Source organism: Fusarium solani (assembly GCF_023522795.1).
Source record: "Fusarium solani strain SB1 chromosome Unknown bctg00000010, whole genome shotgun sequence".
Taxonomy (NCBI): Eukaryota; Fungi; Ascomycota; class Sordariomycetes; order Hypocreales; family Nectriaceae; genus Fusarium; species Fusarium solani.
The window spans coordinates 2,316,117-2,340,188 of record NW_027072147.1 but is presented as its reverse complement, the minus strand read 5'-3'; the positions used below and the strand labels follow the sequence as shown (position 1 = coordinate 2,340,188).

The 24,072-nt window shown below is 50.0% G+C and overlaps 8 protein-coding genes across 8 annotated transcripts; 3 read left to right on the top strand and 5 right to left on the bottom strand.

Moving 5' to 3' along the window:
* Positions 1–146: 146 nt before the first annotated feature.
* MRS44_014805 (uncharacterized protein) lies at positions 147–2,338 on the bottom strand (the record flags this gene model as incomplete). Its single annotated transcript, XM_046278855.2, has 4 exons — positions 147–474; positions 556–933; positions 1,324–1,365; positions 1,428–2,338. 4 exons carry the CDS (start codon positions 2,336–2,338, stop codon positions 147–149), a joined length of 1,659 nt encoding a protein of 552 aa, XP_046127900.2.
* A 2,972-nt stretch (positions 2,339–5,310) lies between these two features.
* On the top strand, positions 5,311–6,464 carry MRS44_014804 (uncharacterized protein; the record flags this gene model as incomplete). Its single annotated transcript, XM_065618558.1, has 4 exons — positions 5,311–5,836; positions 5,887–5,924; positions 6,018–6,231; positions 6,286–6,464. The coding sequence occupies 4 exons, from the start codon at positions 5,311–5,313 to the stop codon at positions 6,462–6,464; spliced, it is 957 nt and encodes a 318-aa protein (XP_065474630.1).
* Positions 6,465–6,990: 526 nt separating this feature from the next.
* On the bottom strand, positions 6,991–7,698 carry MRS44_014803 (uncharacterized protein; the record flags this gene model as incomplete). The annotated part of the gene is made up of 1 exon (XM_046282367.2): positions 6,991–7,698. The coding sequence occupies one exon, from the start codon at positions 7,696–7,698 to the stop codon at positions 6,991–6,993; it is 708 nt and encodes a 235-aa protein (XP_046127898.2).
* Positions 7,699–8,492: 794 nt separating this feature from the next.
* Positions 8,493–9,056, bottom strand: MRS44_014802 (uncharacterized protein; the record flags this gene model as incomplete). The annotated part of the gene is made up of 1 exon (XM_046280214.2): positions 8,493–9,056. The coding sequence occupies one exon, from the start codon at positions 9,054–9,056 to the stop codon at positions 8,493–8,495; it is 564 nt and encodes a 187-aa protein (XP_046127897.2).
* A 946-nt stretch (positions 9,057–10,002) lies between these two features.
* MRS44_014801 (40S ribosomal protein uS11) lies at positions 10,003–10,664 on the top strand (the record flags this gene model as incomplete). Its single annotated transcript, XM_046281546.2, has 4 exons — positions 10,003–10,078; positions 10,133–10,202; positions 10,289–10,449; positions 10,513–10,664. 4 exons carry the CDS (start codon positions 10,003–10,005, stop codon positions 10,662–10,664), a joined length of 459 nt encoding a protein of 152 aa, XP_046127896.1.
* Positions 10,665–11,061: 397 nt separating this feature from the next.
* Positions 11,062–13,657, bottom strand: MRS44_014800 (uncharacterized protein; the record flags this gene model as incomplete). The annotated part of the gene is made up of 8 exons (XM_065618557.1): positions 11,062–11,566; positions 11,626–11,876; positions 11,931–12,368; positions 12,427–12,740; positions 12,782–13,221; positions 13,333–13,448; positions 13,507–13,530; positions 13,595–13,657. The coding sequence occupies 8 exons, from the start codon at positions 13,655–13,657 to the stop codon at positions 11,062–11,064; spliced, it is 2,151 nt and encodes a 716-aa protein (XP_065474629.1).
* Positions 13,658–15,108: 1,451 nt separating this feature from the next.
* On the top strand, positions 15,109–17,106 carry MRS44_014799 (uncharacterized protein; the record flags this gene model as incomplete). The annotated part of the gene is made up of 1 exon (XM_046282366.2): positions 15,109–17,106. One exon carries the CDS (start codon positions 15,109–15,111, stop codon positions 17,104–17,106), a length of 1,998 nt encoding a protein of 665 aa, XP_046127894.2.
* A 2,277-nt stretch (positions 17,107–19,383) lies between these two features.
* On the bottom strand, positions 19,384–21,951 carry MRS44_014798 (uncharacterized protein; the record flags this gene model as incomplete). The annotated part of the gene is made up of 1 exon (XM_065618556.1): positions 19,384–21,951. One exon carries the CDS (start codon positions 21,949–21,951, stop codon positions 19,384–19,386), a length of 2,568 nt encoding a protein of 855 aa, XP_065474628.1.
* Between the last annotated feature and the right edge of the window lie 2,121 nt (positions 21,952–24,072).

The window sequence follows — 24,072 nt, the reverse complement described above, 5'->3', positions numbered from 1 at the left end:
ACATCTAAAGATAGACTGGCAGAGCCCAGATTCGAATAAAATGGCCCAATCATACCCAAGCCTTGCAAAGCGCACCACTGGGTTACTTCGCCACAGCCAGGTCCCAGTATGTTCGCTTCATGACTTGAAAGCACTTAAAGGATGTCCTAAAGCTCTATTGCGTGGTCCAGACGATGATCTCGTATCTTTAGACCCTGCCTGTCCGTCTTCTTGAGGACTGCACCGACATTTGGGCGACTGAACTTGACCTCGAATCGAATGGTAGCAGCTTCTGGTGTGTACCTCCTGGGGTTTAACGTGTATCGAGTCGTCAGCTCACCGTCCTCATCGATATCCGAATGCTTCTTGCTTAAAGACAAGGTGATCGCTTTGTGATCTCCAACATGGCAGTCCCAGCCATGTGAGACGATTTCGAGCTCGGGATCTAGTTCTTTGGAAGTGGCATTCAGCTTTGCAGGAATAGGACGTCGTAGGCTAAATGTAGGGTCCTCCCATATGCAGTACTACTTTCTGGTGGACTTCCGCAAGCCGGTCGATAGGAACACGGTAGCAAACGCCAAATTGTCCTCGCTTGTCTTGTATAAAATAATCCAGTCTCCGGCTCCTGTATCGTTGGCAGTTTTGGTCATGGCTTTTCTTAGATAGGCTACTTGCATTTCAGGCCTAGAAAGACCATTGATGAAACCCTCCAGGCTTGACAGCTTAAGTGTCTGCTGGCTCCATGAGATTCCAGACTTGGATCCCAGCTTGCTGGTAAGAAATTTGCCCCCTCGACGTGTGCCAAAAGCAAGAAGCCTTCTGAGTACTTTCAGTTCCTCGGAGCTTGCCTTGAGATTAGAGGAAGCAGCAATACCAAGGTACTTGAGCCAACTCCTTTGAGCTACCAACTCCCCCAGCTGGGTCCGGGCCACATTCCAGAGGCATTGGTAGTACCTGCACACGCATTCATATTGTTGGGCATTTCTGGCCGTTCTATGGCCAAGCATCCGAGGGCAATCAGCATCAGTTGGTCTACCGAGACTCTTGAACTGCCCAAGCCGGATGTTTTGTCTATCACCACCGGATCTCCGTAGTATTGAAGCTTTGCCAGGGGTGGAAGTCAAGCTTTAGGCCCAAGCCTAAGATCGCAACGCTGGTTCGACGGTCTATCTGGCTGGGTGTATACGGTTGCCGATATCATATCCTGGCGGGCTCATTCAATGCCGTGCGACACGCTTTTGGCACCGCAATCCGAGACTTCAAGGCAAGCCTCAAGGATCTAGCCTCATGAGAACATTCTCTTTGACATAAATCAGTGAGCGGCATTATAAGAAGGTAATTTACCCTAGGTAAACAAATGTATCCTTCTCTATTGCCTTTCCTAAGCTTAGGTAGTGTCGCAAGCAAGCACTCCTACAAATACCACTAACGGATTTAGCTCCTCATACATATCGCATCGATCCCAGATTTCATCACGAACGCGGTTGGCAAGACAGGTCGAGCTAAGCCCCACTCTTTCAACGTATTTTCCGTTCACTTTCTCGATCTCAATCCAGCCTTCTTCGCGATATTGATATGTGTTAACCGGGATCAACCGCCGGCCGTTCAAATGGAAAGCCACATTCTCATCCCCATAAGATGTAGGTTTCTGCCCAACAGCCCTACTATCTCTCCGCCTTAGGGTGTAGTCGACGATCCAGATGTTAAGTCCGAAATGATGAGAGCCAGCGTCCATGGCCATGTCAACGATATTATCTGCGATATCATACCCCCATTCTGGGTTGTATTCCAAAGCGATGTTTTGAAGCCCTCCGAAGTCATGCATATATGATCCAAGGACAATGTCCCAATGAAAATCGGACCAGTTGATTGTCTCTAGGTTCTGGGGTCGAAGGATAAAGAGGTCTTTGTGAGGGAAAACAGTAAAGAAGTGTGAATTCCCATCGTGACACGCGAAGTAGCTTGTCTGCGGCATATCCATCCCCGCCTCTATTATGTCAGGGCGGCATAGTATGCGGTCTTCCGATGAAGATTTCCACTTGTTGCAATTAAAAGTGCGCTCCATGAAGAGCCTAGACTCTTTGCAAGCAGTCCATAAGCCTCCGTCGATGAGATATGTGGAAGGATTGTTGCGGTTCCGGGTAATAGATGACTTGTTGCTTTGTGGAGCGGCAAGGCGTAAATGTTGACTATCGTAAGGGTTGGAGACGTTAATGTTCTTGTCAACACCGTCGTCTATCTTTGAATTGTAAAGTTTGAAGATGTGTACGCCTGGGACATCAGGCCGAAGAGCGAAATTCCAGATCATGTCCCTAAGCTTCCAGGGGAGGTTAGAAAAGCAATGAAATGTGCCGTCCATGTCGAGTCTTGAAAAGGGAAGATGAGGATTGCTGATGATGATGGGGGAAGCATTTGTTTGTTTACCTGGGGTGGATTGCCTTACTTATAATGCTACTCACGGACAAATGCCAAACAGAGTTCAATGCCGTCTGAGTCCAAGAACTTCGACTGATGCAGCGCTGAACCTTGAACTACGCAACCATGCGGGTCAAGAAATAAATGAGACACCAGAACTTCAAGAGGGTTAATTACCTAGCTCCCCTTGAGCAAAATAATTAATTAAAGATATATTATAATAATGGCAATGCTTTAGACCTTCTTTGCCTATTCTTATTATACTTAGCTTATTATCTTCAGGGGAGAATAAGGTAAAGGGTTTATCTGAGCGTCTCGCTTTTTCCTCGACCCGGGTGACAACACTGGATTGATGGTAAACTTTATGCGAGGGACCCAACATGCCTAATTAGACTCAGCTGTGCTTGCGCCAAATTTGACCGCCCTCCTACTCGTTGGACTCTCGCATCGCCTCACACGTCGAAGGGTGTTGCCATAATTAGGTTACGGTGTTATACGGTATTTGTGTTTTTTGCTGTTGTGGCCGATGGCTTCTTGTCATCATTGCCGACAAGAATTAAAAAAAGAAGGGTATTGCCATGGGTATTATGAAGATGAAGATGAAGATGAGGTGAGGTGTTCATATCGGGAATGGGAGAGGGAAGACAGTCGGGCGTTTTATCTTGTCCGCGTACGCAGCCACGGAAACCGGCTCGGACGCCTTGCAAACTTTCCAACTTTGTTCTGTTTCTCATTCTCTTCAGACTCCTGGTCATGTCGCATCACTATCACTATGGATCCATCCGGAATAGCCCAGAGGACCCTGCATGTGAATCGGCACCGCGGCCTTTCATCAATGGCTCAGCCGGCCTCAGCGAAAACTCCGGGCTCATCAGCCCGACCTCAGCTCCATCGCTATCCACCAAGGCATCCCCATTTCCAAAGTCAGCCCCAGCCAACAAAACCATCGAAGCAGTCGGCCCAACCCATCCGAGAGATATGTCGTAGTCGTGACCCGACAAGAAACGTGCTGCGTCCATGCAACCATGGCTGTTACAAGGTAAGCATCAGCCACTACAACAAGGCAAAGGTCTGCTTATGGTCCTAGAACGAAACATGTGTACACTGAGCAGGCATCAAGGATTCGAAATCTATCCTGCATTCGACAGCAGCTCGGACGCTCCACCACATAGCATCCAAACATGAAAGCATAGGTACCTCATCAAGGATTGTTCACATGGACCGAGCGCGTTGTCACGCAGTTCAGAGAGAGAGAGAGACGCCAAAAAGGGCAAAGTACCTCTCTAACTCCTAGGAAACACTCCTATTTCATGATATAATATTTCTCCGAAATCATAAAAGAATTAAGAAAAGATATGATTATAATAACCAGTGCTCAATAAATTCTCTACGCGTTATTTAAGAAGTTTCATTAAGTATTTTATAAGACTTATTTAAGGCGAGCGTCTAAGCAATGCCACTGTACTGGTGTGCCATGTTTTTTTCTCAAGCCCCATACGTTACCTGTCCAAGACGTGAACCAGGCAGTGGGATTCACAAGGCTTGGGTCACCACCCTAGTCATCCGACATCTTAAGACAAGATGAAGAAAATAAATGATCCAGGGCCTTTTTTCAGGCAATACTGGTTCGGTGGTCACTCTTTGTCGCCGCTTTCATTGTGGGAATCTGGTAGGGCTGGTGAAGACTTCACATTCGATAACTCATGTTCCTTGGGAATCGTTGATGGCAGCTCCGCGTCCTCCCTCATTTCCCTTGATTCTATTGTTTCTAGATTTACGAAACAAATAATCGCCTCTGCTACAGCAAGCCAATAACATCAGATAGTCGAATATCAATCTGCAGACGCACGCCTAATGAGGCAATTCGTTGCGCTCCCAATCTTCCGACTTGAAACTACCCCCAAGCCACGCTCGAGATTGACTGGCCCTTGCATTGGGAAAGCTGAAAATGATCTCCCAGAATTGTTGACTCTCCTTACTCAAGGACGTCGTCACCGCTGTTGCGTGCAGGAATCATCAACTCGCCATGCACAGAATCGTCATCATCATCACACGTAAAAGCTACCACTGTCACACAAGATCCACTAATGTTGGTCGATCCTTCAGAGGCCATGGCGCCCGGGTAGGGAGACTCGCAACGATTAACTGCTTCCTAGCATTTTTTACTTCCATCTCTTAGCAGCGATGAATACGTTTTTGTCAGTGCTTGTTCGCTGTCTCTCGTGCTGCCAGGCCATATCTTAGAAAGCGATCAGGCATACTGTTCTTCATTCGGCTGAGACAAGAAGAGGACATTTCTGTATGTCATTGAGAGCGTTAGACCAGGCGTGGTTTCTATCTGTATTGTTATTTCCAATGACGTCTCCGTCGGGCACGAGATGAAAGAAAACAATAATAAACACATGCCAGCATCAAAACCCAGTGCTGTTGTATTTCTATCTGTAACAGCGAGAATGAGGTCATTATCCATTTGCTGACGCCCCTGGTAACATGATACTACCAGTTTCGGACTGCTAATATACAGCCTGGTTTCATATATCGACTGACGAAGTCGGTGCAACATCTCCTCAGCACCTGCAAAGGTCCCAGCGCCAAGACCCTTGTATGAACTACCGAATCACATCCCTTGTTGCTCGCTTGATAACTTACGAAGGATGATTCGGAGGATTTAATGAGGGATCGTGATCGTGCATACATTTCAGGCAGCGGGATAAAGGTGTTGTGAGATGGCAGGAACTTGATACCATCACGACAGACCGACCGATTGGCCGGCAATTGTGTCTAGTTGTGCGTCTTTGATATATAGTCTCGGGTGGTCGGCACCTCACTCTCCCTCTCGTTCTCCAGACATTCAATCTTCCTTCCTTGAGCTCTATGCCCAACTAAAATCAAGTCTTCTTCCTCGATACCTGTGCCATGCGCTTCATTTCCTTCCTTGCAGCTTTTGGAGCTGCGAATGCAGCAATCGACGTCCAGCTTGTATGGCGCCTCGAGAAAGACTCAGGTCACTCTTCTGTGAGCGCCCTTGATCCGAAGAAAGGCACTCTACTTGCTGGATCTTGCGGCAGCACCCTTGAGGCCGACACCCCCATCGACTTTTCGGATGTTGACAAAGACGGCAATGGAAACTTTACCGTTGGTGACGCAACCTACCGAGTCCACTCGAAGCCCGAGTTCTCGGGCGGCCCTTCATGCTCCAAAACGTTCAATGCCAAATATTCCCTGGTTCAGTGCTCTGGCGTGAAGTGGCCTGGTACTCCAAACAGCGCCAAGGGTAACGCCACGGATTGTTTCAAGGACGAGGACTCGCAGGCCACTTTCCGTGCTCTCGAGGCCCGCGGTCTTTCTCATGAGCTGCATTCGGCTCACAGACGAGATACGCACCAGAATGACGAGAGACAGTTTTGTTCCTGGTACACCACCACTAACCTGGTCGATGACGGTACGTTCGTAGTTTCGACTTCTACTGGGCTGCAGTCTAACATTTTGCAGGCAACCCGCATCAAAACTATCTGCATAAACAACTCTCGGTAAGTCCTCTACTTAATGCTCGCCCATACACGGGATAACCACCCAGTGTTATGGGATATCATGAACTGAGCTGACCGTACTTATCTAATTAGGAGACCATCAACTGCGGAACAGCCGAGTCATGCTCGGTCGGTAGTATGCAGTCAAAGTCCTTTACAATCGGATGGAGTTCCGATTTCAGTGGCGTGCCATGGATCTCGGGAGGCTTCAGTGTGTCGGAAAGCTGGACCACGGGCAACTCCTACACATGCAATGCTGGAAAAGGAGAAACGGCGTGCATCTGGTACAACACCGCCCACACGGCTTGTAAGTATCCATGCTACACAAAGATAGGTGCCAGCTGGATCTAATCTTGACCAGATACTGTCCGTGAGACCGCACGAAACTCATGTGGCGGCTCTTACACTGCGCGCGGACCATACATTCTATTCTCCCCAAACGACCAGAACCGCGGCGGTGGATACTATTGTGTCATTGGTACCTGCCGCTCGCAGGGAGACGAATACTGGGATAAGTCGGGTCGTGCCGGTGGTCCTTAAGTCTCGTTGCTCATAGCGGGCACGCGGCAGGGTAACTGATGTGTGCAGACCCAAGTTGACTGTGTAGCGGTCTGTTAGAGGATGTTGGTTCACTTCTTGAAGCTTGAAGGTTTTCAGATGCTCGAGTTTCGTCTTAAGTTATGTTGCAAGAATGTTCGTATAGAGCACCGAGAACAATGTGTGATGCGGGACAATGACACGGGATACGGTCTAGAAATGTATTTAACAACCTACAGAGTACAAAATAACCCAAAATGAGCCATAAAATGACAAGATGCACCAAAATTCAGCCGAAGACCAACATGACCAGTAGCAAGAAACTCAAAGTCCAAGTAACCACACAAACTCCTACAATCCCCTTCAGACGAAATATCACCCTCAACGCCTAGAAGCAGCAGATTGACTGTAAAATAGCCAAGGAAGTACTGTACAGAAATGGTGAAGTGCCAAAAAGAGGAAACCAAAACCTTTGCTTGAAGTCCATCAGCCCTGAGGCATGGCAGGGTGCATCGACTTATCAAGACACTTAAGTGGCGCCGGAAGGCGACGAGTCATCGTCATCATCATCATCGTCGTCGTCGTTGTCTTGGCCGGTAGGGTTGGCAGCGACCACCGAGGTGCCAGTCGCCGAAACAGTAGCCGAACCGGTAGAGCTGGGTGGCACGCCAGTAGAAGTAGCTGAGCTACCAATCTTTGCCAGGCAAGTAGAGAGATCCGAAAAGCAGTTCGACTGCTGACTTCCAGACTGCGCACGGCAAGCCCAATAAGCCTCGTTACACTTCCTCACGCGGCCATGATGCTTGCCAAGGTGTGAAAGCGGAGGAAGAAGAGGGTGAGGCAGGTTGAATGTAGGCATTCCTCCCGGAGCTGAAGTGACAGATGTGGCTGGCATGCGGGAACTGGCTTGAGTCCCGATGCAAGCGGCGTAGGTAGACACGCATGCTCCAGACCCAGAGTCAGGGTTCCGACGGCAATCTTTGAAGTCACTCCAGCATTTGTTGTTGTTGTTATTGGGGCCCCGGAAAGGCCAGAAGGGGAAGAATTTGGATGCTGGTGATGAGGGTTGGGGAGGTTTTGTAGTTGTAGTGATGGCGGCTGTGGTGGTTGTGGCGATGGTGGTAGTAGATCTGCTTGGTGGGTTGGGGCCCGGCTTTCTTCCTTTGTCCCAGTCTCCAGGACGGGCAGCAACAGTGGCTGCAAGGGTGATGGTGAGGAGCTGAAGAGAGAAGATCATGGTGGAGTGGTGATGTTGGCTTGAGACAAAGCGTGTGAGCTGAGGACCTCGATGAGGACTCTTGGCAGGGTTTTATATGTATGGAGAAGCTCAAGGACAAGTTGCTGATGAGAGTAGAGGAGGCGAATAATGACGGATGATCGCTATCTATATGTCTTTGGCCTGCTTTTAACTCCTTGACGCATACCAACGTGCCAGGGATTTGATGATGGTGGCATGCTCGGAGTCGCCACTCAGGAACCACGCGCCACTGGCCCTGAAGGCTATCCAGGAACCGTCAACTTGCAAATAATTGTCAAAGAGTAATACGGGTGGTCGGCACCACAGCCCTTGGGATGTCTCGCCCTGCCAAGGACATGATCCAGGAACCGGCAGGGGCCGAGACACACATGGAGACCCCGGTGCCACAAAGGGTTATTTCTATAGCGTGTATGGCCAGAATGCTTCACGTTCCAGTCCCCAACACCATCCAGGGGTAGTGCGGGATCGGCAAAGTGGGCGCAAACTATCGAGTGTCGCCGGAAAAAGCCATCTTTTGAGGTGATCCAGATCGCGGGGCGTGTGGTAGGCTAACTGAAAAAGATGAAATGTTGGTTGGTGACGGCCGATACAAGTCGGAGCGTGGCAATAAAGGTGTAGATGAGAGTGATGAAAGAGATATGACAAGAGTTCGCTTGCAGAAGACCTGCCGATGCCTTCCAAAGGCTTGGGATTCATTTCAAACCAGTAGATACAGTCGACGAATGTAAAAGGTCTCAAACGATTGCCTCTACAGAGTTCTGAATGCCGTCAACTCATACAGGCCACTTCTCAATAGCAGACTTGAGTGCATCCGTACGAACAGGCTTCTCAATCGCCCCATCCATCCCAAACTCATTCTTGAACCTCTCAACCTGGCTGTCAAATTGTCCAGCGATCATCCGCGGATGCATGCCCAAGATGACAGCAGGAGAAAGGCCATGTTCACGCTCGTAGTCCCGAATCTCCTTGGACGCCTCCATGCCGCCCTTGACGGGCATGGCGATATCCATAAAGATTAATCTGCACTGCTGCGGGTTCTTTTTGTAGGCGTCGATGCCTTCTTGACCGTTTGTAGTCATGTGGAATTGCCCGTCTAGCCCCAGCCTGCCCAATAGCTTCTCCATGAGCTTTCTGTTTACCATGTTGTCTTCGACGATGAGGTACTTGAGCTCTCCACTAGGTGGAGGAGACGTTTCTGGTTGCTGAGATGCGCTGGGAGGTAGCTGCCGTTGGTTGGAAGACCCTTGGACATCAGCATGAGGTCCTAGGCTGGGCTGTTCTTGTGTAACAGCCGCGTCGTTGGGCGCAACGTCCGGGTTGGATAGAATATTGCTCATTTTTATTCCAGATTCGATTCTAAACTACTCAGTTCAAGTTTCATTTACTTTAGTCACGGATCGTGGTTGACTCACCCGGTTGACAATGATTAAGCGGAGCAAAAAGGCGGGCTTTTGTAGGTTGTCGTCGACAGATGAGAAACCCGGAGTTGATGAGGGGGAGCAAAATGATCGTCATTCTCAGACGATGAGCTGGCAAATAAATGGGGTGCATGTCGAGTTGACTAAGCCACCAAGTCCTGAATCCAACGTCAGTCCTGGCAAGAAAGTCCTAGATTTATAAAATGCAGGCTGGCAAATGTGCCCAAGTGAGCACTCATCTGCGCTCGGTTGGGGCAGGGATAGTAACACGGGTGTGGACTGAATGGACAGCTCATATCTGAAAGACGAGAAACTTGTCTACCGGTTGTTGAATGAGCAAGTCGAAAGACACGAATGTATCATTGGTAATTTCGGTTCCCCTCTCGTAGATAGGAAGAGCGGTGGAATTACTGCGAGCCCCTTCATGGTACCCGTGCGCTTCTTGCATCTCCATCTCCACGATGCATGCTTGCATTCACCATTCCCAACATGCAATTAGATGTCAGCATCACCCCCACCGTGACGGCTCCTCTGGACCAAAGAGGGCCTTCGCAAGGCCGCATGGCGGGTAAAACACATCCTAGGGATACCTACCTTGCAATATTAGACCGTAGCATAGAGTTCGGCCTCGGGACTCGCGGCCACCGATAATCCCGCCCACGGCCTGACTCCTTCGGAGGCCGACTTCATCGATCAAATAACGGCGAGTTTGATAGGGTTTAGTCTAGAGGTTACCGATCTTTCCCATGTGACTTGGTGTCGTGTTGAATAAATTCATTAACGAGCGATGCAAATTTGGCTTCCTGGACGTCTCTCATCCCAATACCCAACGAGACTATACAACCGGATTGCTTCACTCTACGGAATGTCTTCCAAGAAAGTGGCTGCTAAGAAGACGGCCGAGCCCAAAGAGACTGTGTCCTTGGGCCCGGCTAACAATGGTATGATCAACAGTGGTGGTGTTTGTCTTGCCATGATCTAATTCTTACCTCAAGAGCTTGTATTCGGAGTTGCCCGCATCTTTGCCTCTTTCAACGACACCTTTGTTCACATCACTGACATGAGGTTCGTTCCATCTCCAAAATCGAGGGACCAGCAAAGGGTTGTGACTCCCAAAAGCCAAGATCCCAGGATTGACACTTGTTTTCCAGCGGCCGTGAGACGATTGCGCGTGTCACGGGTGGCATGAAGGTCAAGGCTGATCGAGATGAATCTTCCCCTTATGCCGCAATGTTGGCCGCCCAGGATGCTGCCGCTAAATGCAAGGAGAAGGGCATTAACGCTCTGCACATCAAGCTTCGAGGGACTGGCGGTATGGTTTTCCCCAGACCTGAACGAATTTCTAGACAGATGACCTAATGTTGTACTCGTATAGGTAATGGCAGAATGACTCCGGGTCCCGGTGGTCAGGCTGCTCTCCGTGCCCTTGCCCGTGCCGGCATGAAGATCGGCCGCATCGAAGACGTCACTCCTACTCCCTCCGACTCGACTCGACGAAAGCAAGGACGCCGTGGTCGGCGTCGCTAGATGGCTCTGGGCTGGATTGGGAAAAGATTGGTTGGGCATCTGAAAGCATTCTGGAAACAAAACTACTCAGTAAATAAGACCATGGATAGCTATCGTTGTCTAAGTTGCACCTTTTCCGCTCGAAGTATCAGGAGCGTCACCGGCCGGAGTCCATAGACTTGTCCTTGGTAGGCATTTTCTATTGTCACACCCATTTTTTGCATTCCGTGCTCATCGTTCTTTGCTAATACTGACCTTATTTCCTCGCGGAATTCACAACTCCACCCATTCTCACGGGGTCCCTTCCGATGCTTTTCGTCATTTCATACGTAACCGATCAAAGTAATACATGATAAACAGTCAAGTGGCGCCCAAGAACGATGAATGGATCAACCAAGCAACCCTGGCTTGACATCATCTAACTTGAATGAGGTGGCAGAAAATTAGGCTTCTCCATCAATTCCCACATGGCCTGATTATTATGCAACCAATGCTCCAACTCTGCCCCGTTTCCCATGCGCATTATGGGGTTGATCAGTCCCTGCCCATCTCCAGAATTCGCTCCGGCCATATCCAACTCTCCTTGAGCAAAGTCGGAGCCCATACTTTGCACAAACCCCTTTTGCAGCCCCTGTCCTAATTGTGATGGTATACCCAAGGCCGTCAGGTATCTGTTTATCTCGCCACTAGCCTCCGCTTGACCATCATCCGGCGTGGAAGCGTGGAGCTCGAAGTAGCGGAGGGCGACGCTGTGGAGGACGTGGAAGAGGCGATGGAGCTTGGCGGCGGCATCGGATATGTCTGTAGCTGGTTGGATCGAGGTGACGAATGCGCCGAGGCGGTCAAGGTCAGTTTGGTCTCGGGCTTCGATTATGTGACAAAACAAGACAATAAAGGGGACAAAGGGGGAGAACAGTAGAGTCCTAGATGAGCAAGTGGTTAGTATTCAACATAGGCCAGTGAGCAAGTGATTCGAGCTTACCAGTTAACGTAAGTAGACAAATAGGCACCACCGCATTTATTGACGACGGCCATGCAGTCTTGGTGTCTCGCCAAGGTGGCTCGCGCAGCGTCCAAGCAGGAGCGGCTAAAAGTTGTTGAAGTACCAGATTCTCGAGGAGCCGCCCGATAGATCAGAGTGAGGAGTGAGAGACGTAGAACATCATCCGAGATGTAATAAAAGTCCATTAAGTCTTCTCCAGCGTTCTTCTTTGAGATTTCGATCCATTTTTCCTGTATCGAGTTTCAGCAAGACCAATACATTCCACGATACAGCTGCTGGCTTACATTGGTCTCTTGTGTCGCCTTCTGAAGATTGGCCATGTCAGACACGAGAAGCTCGACCCGGGCTCGCCTTACGTCGTCGGGTTGTTTCATAGAGTCTGCGCTGTAAAGAAGCTCATAGATGTTCCCCTGGCAGCGTGCGGACTCGATCCATAACACAAAGTAGGCCATAACAGGGTGCTGGTGGGCATCAGTTGTTGAGGGCCGGCTTATGGTAATATCCCAGTCAGGCATTGTTGATGGCCGACCGAGACGAAGGGACAGGCATTTTTCGATAAAGTAGACGCTCCAAAACAGGAATTTCTTGAACTGTATCTCGTCTGGTGCATCGGTCTGCATCGAAGTGGCTCGGTGATAGCCCAAAGTGTGGCATAGCTCGGATGCCTTAGAGCACAGTGTCCATGATAAGGAGGGTTTCGAGAGTTCGATTGCGTGCCAGGCCTTTTGGTCTAGTTACTACCGGTGTTCATCTTCAGGCCGGAGTGAGGTGGCAACTTACACCAAAGAGCAGCGCGACAATGAAATCCGTCGTCGCAGGCAATTGCAGCGGCAGGTTGGCAAGAGCTGTCTCGAGGTTCTCGCGGCACAAATGGGCATATTTGAGATAAGTGCCCTTCTCTTCCACAGGGACTTGGTCGCTGTAGTCCCCAAACAGAGAGTGGAGGCCGGCGTTGACAATGATGAAGTCTGTCTCGGAATACTCCTCGGAGAAGTAGACGTTGAGGCATATTTCCGAAAACTGCCTGATGAGGATAAACTCGTAAATGAAGCCTGACCCTGCGAGGCGCTGAGCTGGTCCCGGAAAGTGTGAGCCTATAGCATTGCAGCAGAATGTCGAGGCGAGATACACCTACCTTTGGCAAGGCGGATCACCGTGAGAGCATTTTGGAAGGGAGGCAACTCGCGTTCGCCAATGCTAGGACGCTGGATCGGCCGGGCATGAGGATAGGCCATCTCGTTGGCGACAGTCGGCTGTTTCAAGGCACCGACGACGCGAGAGAGCGCCTCCAACGTCTCCTGCATGTCCAAGGCGGAGCTCTGGAGAGGCTCTGCCCCGGCGGCTTGTTGCACAAAGTCATTTGCAAAGGTGCAGTGAGCGGTAAGCGAGGAATCTCCCTCGACGACGGCAGACGCCGACGGGGTAGTGTAGTTTCCAGGACTCGGGGCACAAGACTGCACAGTGGGCGCGTGATGGGCTTTTTGAGGATTGCCAGGTGAGGGGTTCGTCTTGAGATCTTGCAGTAGACCAATGACTGCCTGTAGTTGGCCATCGATCCGATCAATCTTTTTCTCACTAAGTCGAGTATATCAGAGGATGCTGGTGACCAACGGCAGGAGATAAGTGTCAGGAGCCACAGAAAGCTGGTTGAGGAAATGTGAGGGAGTGGTAAGGCAAGGGACGCACTACTGTGGTGTCAAGAGAATCCGCGTGCGTTTCTCTCTCGGCGCTGTGTCGCTATGGGTGCACTCAATCTTGGTGGTGATGCATCGAGAGCACGGGTCCTCTCTATTGCAGCGGATCTAGTTCAACGCAACATCAGCACGCATCCGGGGTGCCAGTACGCCTTGTACTGCATACTTTTCGGGCACGACAAGGGTCACACTGTAGTACATTGATTAGCTGCAATGAATGTGGCACTAGATCCTACCAAGAGGAAAAGACTTACAGCTCGTCGAAGGGTGTGTTGCGGTGACGCTTCTGGCTTGTCGTTGTACGTATCGGGCTCCATGGCTTACTGGGACGGGTTGGACATGCAGAGGGGGAGATGGCTGTAAGGAAGAGGCATGCGGCGGACTCGGGAAGGGGGAAGTCGGCCCCCGAGGAATGGTGATGTTTGTATGATAGAACTTTCGGAGGTGGATGAAGTCGGCCCCCGGGAAATGAGCGAGTCATACCGGCGAACGACCCACGGGAGAGAGCGCCGGCTCGGTGGCCGCAGGTTCCGTTCCACGTGCGACGGGAGGATACATTTTATTGTGGGGCGCCGTGGCTCCATCGCCTCTTGGGTTGGGTTAAATTTGCAGTGCAATTCATTTGAATAGCGGCTCCACCCTATCAAAAGGAGTCAATCCCCGGATGACCTAGACATGAGCAGCCAGGATCACGGCGTTTGTGAGAATCCTCCATCTGATTAAACCTGGCATCATATGGTAGCACCGATTTCTATCGCAACATGTGTGAGGGCCGGCCAGATACCAATCATTGAACTTCGAGACGATTCACTGGTAGGTAGCTATTATTAAAATCATGCCAGCCTACCAAATACTAAGGATACTTAGTAGGTCTTTCACGTGTCGTGAAAGGCTGAATATTCAAGCCGGCCAAGCTCTTAGGGACGAAGAAGAATGAATATGTATGCGTCTAAATGCTGTCTAAGTCTATCCTTCCAAAAAATCGTGTGTCAGAAGCCCAGTCTCGGTGTTCTTAACTATGAGGCGGAAAATGATGCTCTGACCAGACCGGGGAAAGAATTAATCCACACAAAGTCGTGAAAGAAACGTGTCCTTGATCGAGGGCGCGGTCATTCGACGGCACGGCTGAATACATGAGCGTCTTCACTAGCGTTGACTCTCCGCCGTCGAGGGAGGGGAGGCAAAGTCCATGCTCATTAAGTGAGGACAGCCGCTTGTCTGTCGTGACAAATTGGCTCTCAGTCATGATTCCCGGCTACACAGAGTTGGTATCAAATTGACTACGGAACTCTAGTGATGGTCTCGAGAAGAAAGGCTGCGGTAGGAGTTAGAAATGAAGCGTGGGTTTGCTCAGGCTGGTTGGCCCCTGAGCAGCCCAACCACTCAGTAACACAAGGCATTCTGGGTCCATCTCTCGCTCAGTTAATTGAAAGTGCTGTTTTGGTTGAGATGGGATGAGGACTGGAGCTCTACTGCGCCGAGTGCGTTCACTTTGGGCAGGTCTTCCCCTAACGTAGGTTTGGAGGTATAGGGGATGCATTTACACGCCGAAATTAAGAGACCAAATCCCATGCATTCTTGGCTGTCAATGCTCGTTCCACAAGTATTACATAAACCAGGAATCAACAGGCAACAACAGCCGAGGTGGAGCTTTCATTTCCGTCGAGTCAGCCCGCGTAAGCTGACACGATTGTCAATCATACATCCTAGGTATTTCCAACAGTCCCATCTCTTACTCGGAACTATTCTGTCCTTGAACTTTATCGTCATGGAAGAGCACCGCATCTCGACGATCAAATTGCCGCCCGAGGAGTGCCCTGATCCAGACTCCTTGGGCTCACTTGAAGCCATTTACCGCGAATTATGTCGCCTCGACGACATAGATCGGAGACTCACCAAGTCAAGGCTTGAGGGATACGACGACATTTGGTGGCAATACTTTGACGGGAACAGCAATGGAGACTACGCAACGGAAGAACAGATCGACGCTGCTTGCCGAGATGCGATCTGGCGGGTTGATCGTGACCGCGAGGCCCTGAGGGGGAAAGCTATGCATCTTTCACGCGACACCTTGAGACGCCTCGGTATTCTTGATTTACCCAGGGAGATCCTTGTCCAAATATTCGGCTACCTCCAGCACCAAGACATTGAGGTTAGGGACAACAGCATCATCTACTGGCCCTCCAAAGTCCAGTCCGTGTCGAATGCAAGTGAGCCACTTCTCACAATATACAATGCGCGTCAAGTCTGCCGTCTCTTCAACACACTCGCTTCACCACTCCTCTGCCCATTTCTCAATCTGAAAATCGAACAAGAATCTCTGGATCGCGCCGAGATTCTCCTCGAGAACCCATACATCGCCAGTGGTGTCATGGGCATCCAGGTGTCACTCGAGTACCGCCCCATCGAGTTAGCAGAGAGTTTCAGGCGGTTCGCCATAGTCAGGATGGAACATCTTGGCCGGATGAATCGAACCGTGGATTGGCCCATCGGCGGTACCAATGAGCAGGATCTAGAATCTAGACCTGATCATCTTCGAACAGGTAATTACCAGGAGATATACGATGCGTGGGATTATTTTCTCTGGTCCATGGCAGAGCCGGGCTACTTGCCTTTGAATGAGGAAGAGGATGGCCGAATCTTTGAGCCAAAGGGAACGTACCAACCAGACAAGGCAGCACGCGAATTCTGGAGAATTTTCTGCAAAGGCCACAAAGAATACGTCAAACTTCAAAAATCCCAACACGACTTGATCCAATCTCGGACCTTTGTCAAAACTCTGTCATCGCTGGCCTCGCGACTGCACCGACCCCTCGCCCTGAAGGTGCACAACAGTTTCGACCCCGACGGATTATGGAACCGGCACGACGCCTACAAGATTCTCACAGACAAGGCGGAACTCGCCAAGTTTATGCCTGCAGCAAATACCTGGAGTGAGATGATGCACACCATGAGGACCCCCGTCATGCTCCATCAGGTAAAGATTCTTTCCGAACTCCCCATAGCCATGCACGAGGCTGGAGTGGTGCTGAGGCACCTGGCGGTCAACCATCTGCCTGAATTCAACAGCTACTCCACACTGTGTCCCGGCGAGGACGAGAGTCTCGATTCTCCAGCATGGGGAGAACTGTCGGCAGCATGCCAGCATCTTGAAGTTTTCCAGGTTGAATGGGGTGGCCGCCCTGCGCGAGGAAAGTTCCTCTACCTCGGGGACGAGGTCTACAATGAAAGATACGTCAACTCGGTGCTTTCAAGTCAACAGCTTGAACATGTCAATGTTACAATCAGCCCCTTTGGTCTAACCGACGGCACTGGCCATACCACAATAAGAGTACCACACATGCCAGCTGTCCTGGCAAACATCAACTGGCCACGAATCAAGCACGTCAGCATCAACACTTTAAGTCTAAATTATGAGGAGCTTGAACACTTCTGCAAAGCTCTAGGTTCAAACGTCGAGTACATCGGACTCATATCGATCAACTTGCAAAGCGGCAGCTGGGTAAATATCCTCGATATACTGCGCGACAAGATGGCCAGCAGCCGCAAATCAGGGAAGTGCCGAGTCTGGCTGGCCGATCTGCGTGGAGGCGAACTTGGTCAGAGGGGCAGTAACTTCGTCAACCGTACGCCGTTCCCCAGGGGACAGGAGCTGGAGGACCCAGGGTTGATAGACTGGTTTCGGGACTACATTAAGGGAGATATGGACGAGAATCCAGCAGTCAAAAGTAGATTTTTTTGGAGTTCAGGGACGCCGAAGGCTTGATATGTTGCCATCAATAGGTGGTGGATTTCAATACCAGATAACCCGGAGACGAAACTTAAGCATACTAAAATCAATTTCCGTTTCTAGAGCTGAGCTCCTGCCGCCCTAAGCTTGTGCTGAGCTTGGGCTGAGGTGCCTGAGCAGGCCCATTTTTGGGATCGCATACCCCTCCTGTGAGGGTCGAATAACGTTGAGCTTAGAGAAACGATTTGAGCTTGTCTACCTTAGGGATAAGTCCGCATGGCGGCACGGTTGGGCTCCCACTGCTAGAAGCAATGGTCAGCTGGCAAAGCGAAGTTCCACGACGAGATGTGTCCGAAGGCGCACGAGCATTCATCATAGGTCCGGCCAAGACACCGATCAGTGAGAAACTGAGATCTCTTCACAACACAAAGTAAGCTCATCGTCACCACCAATTCACACCAGAAATTAGCAGCAGCTTCGTCCCTGGGGCCGAGATCGGTATATCTAGGGTAGCTCAGCCGGACAGAATCTCCGTCGACAGGATGGGTTACACCCAATCTTTTCATAATATCTCGGGTAAAAGTAAAGTCGATGCCATCCACGAGATATTTATCATCTGGTTTTTGCTTTCTCTTCAAGGGAAAAATACTCTCTTGGGTTATTCTCAATATGTTAGACTTTGACAATCTCTAGCAGAAGTTCACCAAACGAGCGTGCCTAACCAACACTTCCTTGATAAGATAAGATTGAATTAATAAGAGATAATCACGTGACACGGTCACACATCTCGGCAGTCAGTGGCCCGAGCTCCCTGCCATCATAGGGGAGAGCATCCACATGCATCATGGCAGAGCGATGAACCTTTGCGACAATGGCTTGGATACAGCGCTGAGGACTCACTGGAGTGTACATCATCCCATGAAGAAGCGCAAAACGGGCTCTTAGGTGGATATAGAATGGGAACATCACCTCCTTAGGCTCTTTGACCACTGTCTAAAGCACCCTCTCCTACAACTATTCCAGAATCGCACCATCCAATCAGTCACCAGAGTCCTTTTGTGTGCAGCTAGCTGCGAGGTTGACATATGTTACATTGGACAACAAGACCGAAATGATCCAGCGCCCTCGTCACCGAATCCATGGCTGGTAGCGATCATGAATGCCAACAACAGCAATTTTGGGGCTCTCCTGGTTCATGTGGTTTCATTGCGTAAGGGCTGAGCTCACGTTTCCTAAATCTCTTGATCCGTCTCGCATGGTAATATAACTCAGATTTTAAGCCTAAAGACACCAAAGATATTGAAGATATTACATGAATCATAGGGATCAGACGTGGAAAGAAGCTATCTCATACGAGACCGTAGAGAGGCAAAGTAAGACGAGATATAGTTCGCTCTACGTTTACTCTCGGCCTTAGCCACGACCTTATCCTCGGTTATCCAGGCGATGGCAATGCGCTATTGCTATTAGTATTCTGGGTGGCCAGAAAATTCGCGGGCCAGGGATAGTCAGCATGCAGTTAGCCGAGTTTGGCGACATCGTCAGAGTCAAGTAGGCGAGCAGAAACAGCCAGCTGCTTGGGCCTAGACTCCGCTCATCTTACACGAGATTATGATTTGCGCATGACTACGAGCGATGAATAGGTGTATCTCGGGCTAACCTTAGGGTCGTCAGGGACTTTACCTTGCCAATGGAATCGTCAGGATTAGAAGCGTTATCGGCCTCATGAGGCAGTCCATAGACTAGGCCCGCGTTCACTGCCTCGTTAGATTTGACGGCAGGAGGGAGGCAGTAAAATCATACCAATGGGGGACACATGGACGTTTGTTTAGACCCAGTTCTTCGTTGCTGAAGCAAGTATAAGAATCTACCCCCTCCCAATTACTGCTAGTGCTCGTCGTTATCTTCCTTTCGAACTCGCACCAAAACTTACGTCAATCTCATCATACCCACCATGCGTCCACTCGCCATCTCCAACCCGACAAGCCACCATGGCAATTCCTTGACTCAAGCCTTGTGAGTTGGGAATGATCGCTCTTCTAACCCGTCTTACTGACAAGTCTGGAGCTTTACTGCAACAATTGCGTCAACTCCAAGAGCTTTGAACGCATGAACGTCAAACTCACGAGAGTTAATTTCATGATAGTTAAGACAGAATTCTTGCACTTACTGCTTTAATTGTGATACCTCCGATGATCTTCTGTTCACCGATTGCAGTAAACATAACTGTCATAGAATTGGTCCTAGACAGGTAATATAGAAACATGAGCAACTACGGAATTTTCTTCAAACTAAATATATTGACACAACCTCTCAGTCAAGCTGGACTTCCCAATCGACCTTCAGCGTCATATTCTTTACCATCATCTCCAATTTCTTTTCCTCGACCATGCCCCATGTTTCTTCGCTTCTCAAGATATCGAGGATGGCATAGTGGCCCACGAACGCTGCGTTAGCACCAGCCAGGAGCATCTCTGTTTTCCAGTTGTCTCTGGTCCTATCGCAATGATTTAGAAGCAGTTGGAGCATTTCAGTTCGTCCGTGTGACGCCGCTTGTATTAAAGCGGTCGATCCATGCCAGCCAAAACCGGGAGCACCGACATTTGCCCCGAGAGCAAGAAGTCGTCTTGCAATGCTAAGATCGCCCTTCCGTGCGGCTAGCTGCAACGCCGTTGCACCCTTCCAATCACCCGCTGGCTCATCAACATTCGCTCCTGCTTCCACCAAGATATCAAATATCTCTGTTTGCCCTTTCTCAACTGCGAGTTGAAAAACTGTGCGCTTTTGGAACCAGGGTCCTTGTGCTCGAGTCATGCAAATGTCCCGACCCGCCGACTGGAGCAAACGAAGGGCAGAGATACTGCCGACTTCGACGGCCCAATATGCAGGGTCCATTGCGAAAGAATTACCAGTGAAATGAGTCGTTGCCGGGTAATGTCGTAAAAGTTCCGGCAAGAATTCAGAATGCGAAAAAATCGCGTACGAGACCGTAATATCATCCAGCGGGTAACTGAGTTCAAGCAGTCGTTGCATGATGCCCTCCTCTCCACGCTGTACAGCAGCAAGTAGGGGTGAAGCCGTAATGAATTCAGAATCTCTCCAAAATAGTACCCCTTTGGCGTCGTGCGGTGTCGGCCGTGATGCAGGGATCCAGTTCAGTTTTGTGAAATGATCAACCTGTGTCGATACTCGCCCTCGTCGAGCCGGTATCTTGCACTGGCCGGTAACTGCCGGAAGCCCTGCGGTCAAAATGTGCACCAAAGCTGAGCTGCCGTATAGCGCTGCAATAGATATTGCAGCAGCCTCAAGAGAGTCGCAGAGTTTATTCGATGGCCGACGGCCAAGCAGCACCTCAACAACGCTGTAATCTCCATCTCGAGTCGCCTTGAAGGCAGCTGAACAAAGAGCACCTCCGTCAAAAGTGGGATCGATCATCATGGCGAGGCTGACCACATCTCTCTTTGGGCAGCAAATTGCAGATTCCAGAAATGTCTCTCCGCTAGGAGACGGCTCGGCAATGGCACCGGCTTCCAAAAGAGTTTGTATCAGTGTGTAATCACCGAGTTTGAATGCATGTGCAAGCTCCCCTCTGCGAAGCTCAGCCCCATGGGCCAGCAGTGACTGTATAATAGAGAGTTGTCCATCCACGACAGCAAATTGCAAAGCAGAGATACCCTGGCTATTTCGCTCGTTGGGGTCTGCGCCTGCCTCCAGCGCCGCATTTATGAGTGGCAGGCTTTTGGTCTTGAGGATGAGAAAGAATTCTTGACTATTCATAGCGACTCCCATTCTGATCAAATGCATGGCGCAAGCAAGCTTTCCTTCACTTAACGTCGATAGCAATGGTGTCTGATGATCCTTCGACACGGTAGCTATTTCGTCGCAGCAAAAGATGCTGACAGAGTGATCGTAGTGTGGAGACAGAGGGTCCAACCTTGTACTTGCGGGAGCGCCATGCTGAGTGAGTAACGTTACAATCTTAAGCGAGCCGTGAAATGCAGCAAGATGCAGCGCTGAAGGAACCGCAGGACATGTAGGTATTACTGATACCCCTAGTTGGAGAAGAAGGGCGCAGACGGAGTAATGCCCATGAAAGGCTGCCGCGCAGAGAGGAGTGAGGCCGAAATGATTGTCTTGATCCATAGAAATACCGTTATCAGAAAAGAACTTGAGCACGGCACTGTTGCCAGAGGACGCTGCGGCAATCAAAACGTCGGCAGTTACCGTCGACGGGTCTAGGCCTGGGCCTTGGCTAGAGTCGCAGAATGAATTGGACCAGCTGAGGAGGAACAAAACCAGACCAAGTGCGTGTTGGGCACCGAGTTCGGGGGAGGTTTTGACCCTTGGTTGAAAACCTGCCGCCTCGCTCAAAGCTGTTGAGCCATACTGCATGTCTTCGTCAACATCGTCAATCCGATACCAACAATGCATGCTTGCACCATGCCTAAGAAGCAAGACGGCAATCCCAACATAGCCACTTCCTATGGCACAATGTAGTGCAGGCTTTGATTTGGCCCCATCTGCTTCGTCTGGCTCATTTGGAAGCGCACCATTCGACAATAACAGTTCAACCAACTCCTGTACTGCTTCAGGACGGCGCAAGCTGCAGGCGGCCGCAAGAGGGCTCAAGTCCCTCCCTAGTGGTCCCCCATTTGCATCTGCTCCGTACTCCAGGAGAACCCGCACCAGATGTACCTTCTGACTCGAAACTGCCACCAAAAGTGGATAGCAAATGCCGGCATCTGGGTAGTGATAGTCTGCATTCTGATTTGGATCTTGGCCACAATCCAGTAACCATTTGACGAACTCTAGAGAATCATCGTCACCTTTTGCTGTCCAGAGAACCGCATGTTGAAAGAGCTTTTCTAGGATCGTTGACATGGTTGTGCTTTTGTGCAGTGCAAGATAGGAAGGGGCCAGGCTTGAAGTAGTCATAGGTCGTAGCATGTCTTTCACCACGTCCCAGTCCTTCTTCACGTCAGGGACATAGTAATTGTTTGAGACGAGAAAAAGAAGACTTGGACAGCATAGTCAAACTCGCCTTTTGATCGGCTCACTTGTTCGAAGAACGTCTGCCGTCTTATCTTGTCATCTTGCTCAAAGTCGGGCATTATTTGGGGTAGTTGCATGGCTAGCTCAGAAAGACTTGCAGCCTTTCTCGGAGCACCAGCGACGGAGACCCAGTCGATGCTGAAACGAGAGACTAAAAGGCTGGGAATTGATCTTGAACAGACTGTAGCGGTTGGTGGAATGACTTTCATCCATTAGCCTCTGTGGTGTCGGGCCAGCGGATCGGAAAATCTCACATTTTGGAAGCAGAACCTGAAATTGGCGCCAAGGTAGTGGCTTTGCCAAAGACAATGCTGGAGAGAGTCCTTCGGGCGTCTCAATAGACAAGGGGAGTCCCTCTGGCGTTCTCGGGCTCGGTGCTAAAAACAGTAAGATGATGGCCGTTTGTCCCTTCAGTGGTACCGGTGAGCTTACGCTTGTAGTATTTATGAACTATAGACATCGGTCGGTTTCGCGTTGTCTTTCTTTGAACTTCTTTCGAGGAGAATTTGACACCAGAAACGAAAACCTCGCTGTCTTTTCCTTCCAACTGTTTTCTCTTGGTAATTCGGTGGTCTATATATATCCAAGCACTTGCCGGAACATTGTGTCGGAAGTTCCACAACTTAAGGCGACGTTGGAGCTGAGCTGGGCTGGTTAGAACCTATCAGCATTACGAACGAGTGACTTGAATTTTGGGGTTGCAAACGTGGCAAATATCCCTAGGCCTTCGATCTGCTTGAGTACTTCTTTGTGCGTCAGCTTTTTACCATTCGCCGGATTTCTTTCGAGACACAGTTTTCGAATCGCCTCCTTATTTTCTTCCCACACTTCTCGAGTGGGCCCGTCTCGAGAGTTATTCATTTCAGGATAGTGTGGAATCGTCTCCGAAGGTGCCAGCAGCCAGATCAGTCAAGTGAAGATGGAAAGAGGTCAAGAACTCGCGGTTTCCGGCCTGTAGAGATGCCAAAGTTCTCTTATGTGCGGGGCGCTGACTTGAAAGGAGTCAGTGAGGATTGATTGGCTGAGTCCAAAATCTGAAGGCGTGCGGAGTGCAGCGAAGATCAATGAGGATTGCAGCCAATGGAACCAAAGGGTTAGATCAACATGCATTTCAGCTATTTTCAAACCCCTGGCTTCTGAGCGCCCAAGCGGCGCTTTTAGATACCCCCCCAAGATACTACTCTGACACGACTTGAAACACGAAGATGGAAACTCGGCAGAATGAATACGATAGTTGTTTTGGCCACAAACGGTAGAACCTGCCCAAGCCATAACAAAAAGACAGAAAGAGGACAAAGACGGCTGATCACGACATGAAATGTATAAATGCGAACCGCACCATGCACGCACATAAGGACCAAGAAACTGACGAACGGATTTGCACTTGACTTGGAGACGATACTCAACCATACTAAAGTCCATTTCTATTTTTAGAACTGAGCTCCTTCCGCTCTAAGACAAGTTGGTGGTAAATAGGGGTTGAAAACCCCGAAGTTAGGTGGGCTGAGCTGGGATATCCCCTATTACAGCGTAGAAGTCGGGCTGGTACATGATGTTATAGTACATTCAATCCTATCAACGCTACATAACTCAAAAGCTGAGATGATATGAAAAGAAAATTGCCCAAAAGGGAATCCCAGGCTGATTCCCCGGTTTGGGTTGCTGTTGCGTTTGTCAGAGTTGGACGGGGTGATGGGAAAGACCCAGAAGCCAAGGACCAGAAGTGGGAACAAGAGCCAGAGGGTGACCGGAGCTGATGTGGGCTGACAGGGGGCTGAGCGGGCCTGATGAGCAGCTGAGTAGACGTTGAGTCGGCGAGCGAAGAGGCCGTAAAAGCGGCCATCCGTGCCGGCTCACGTGTCGCTTGAGTTTCGTCTCATAATACTAGATTATTCTCGAGACCAACCCTCGCGATATATTATTTATACCTTGTTATGGTTTCCTCCCTCC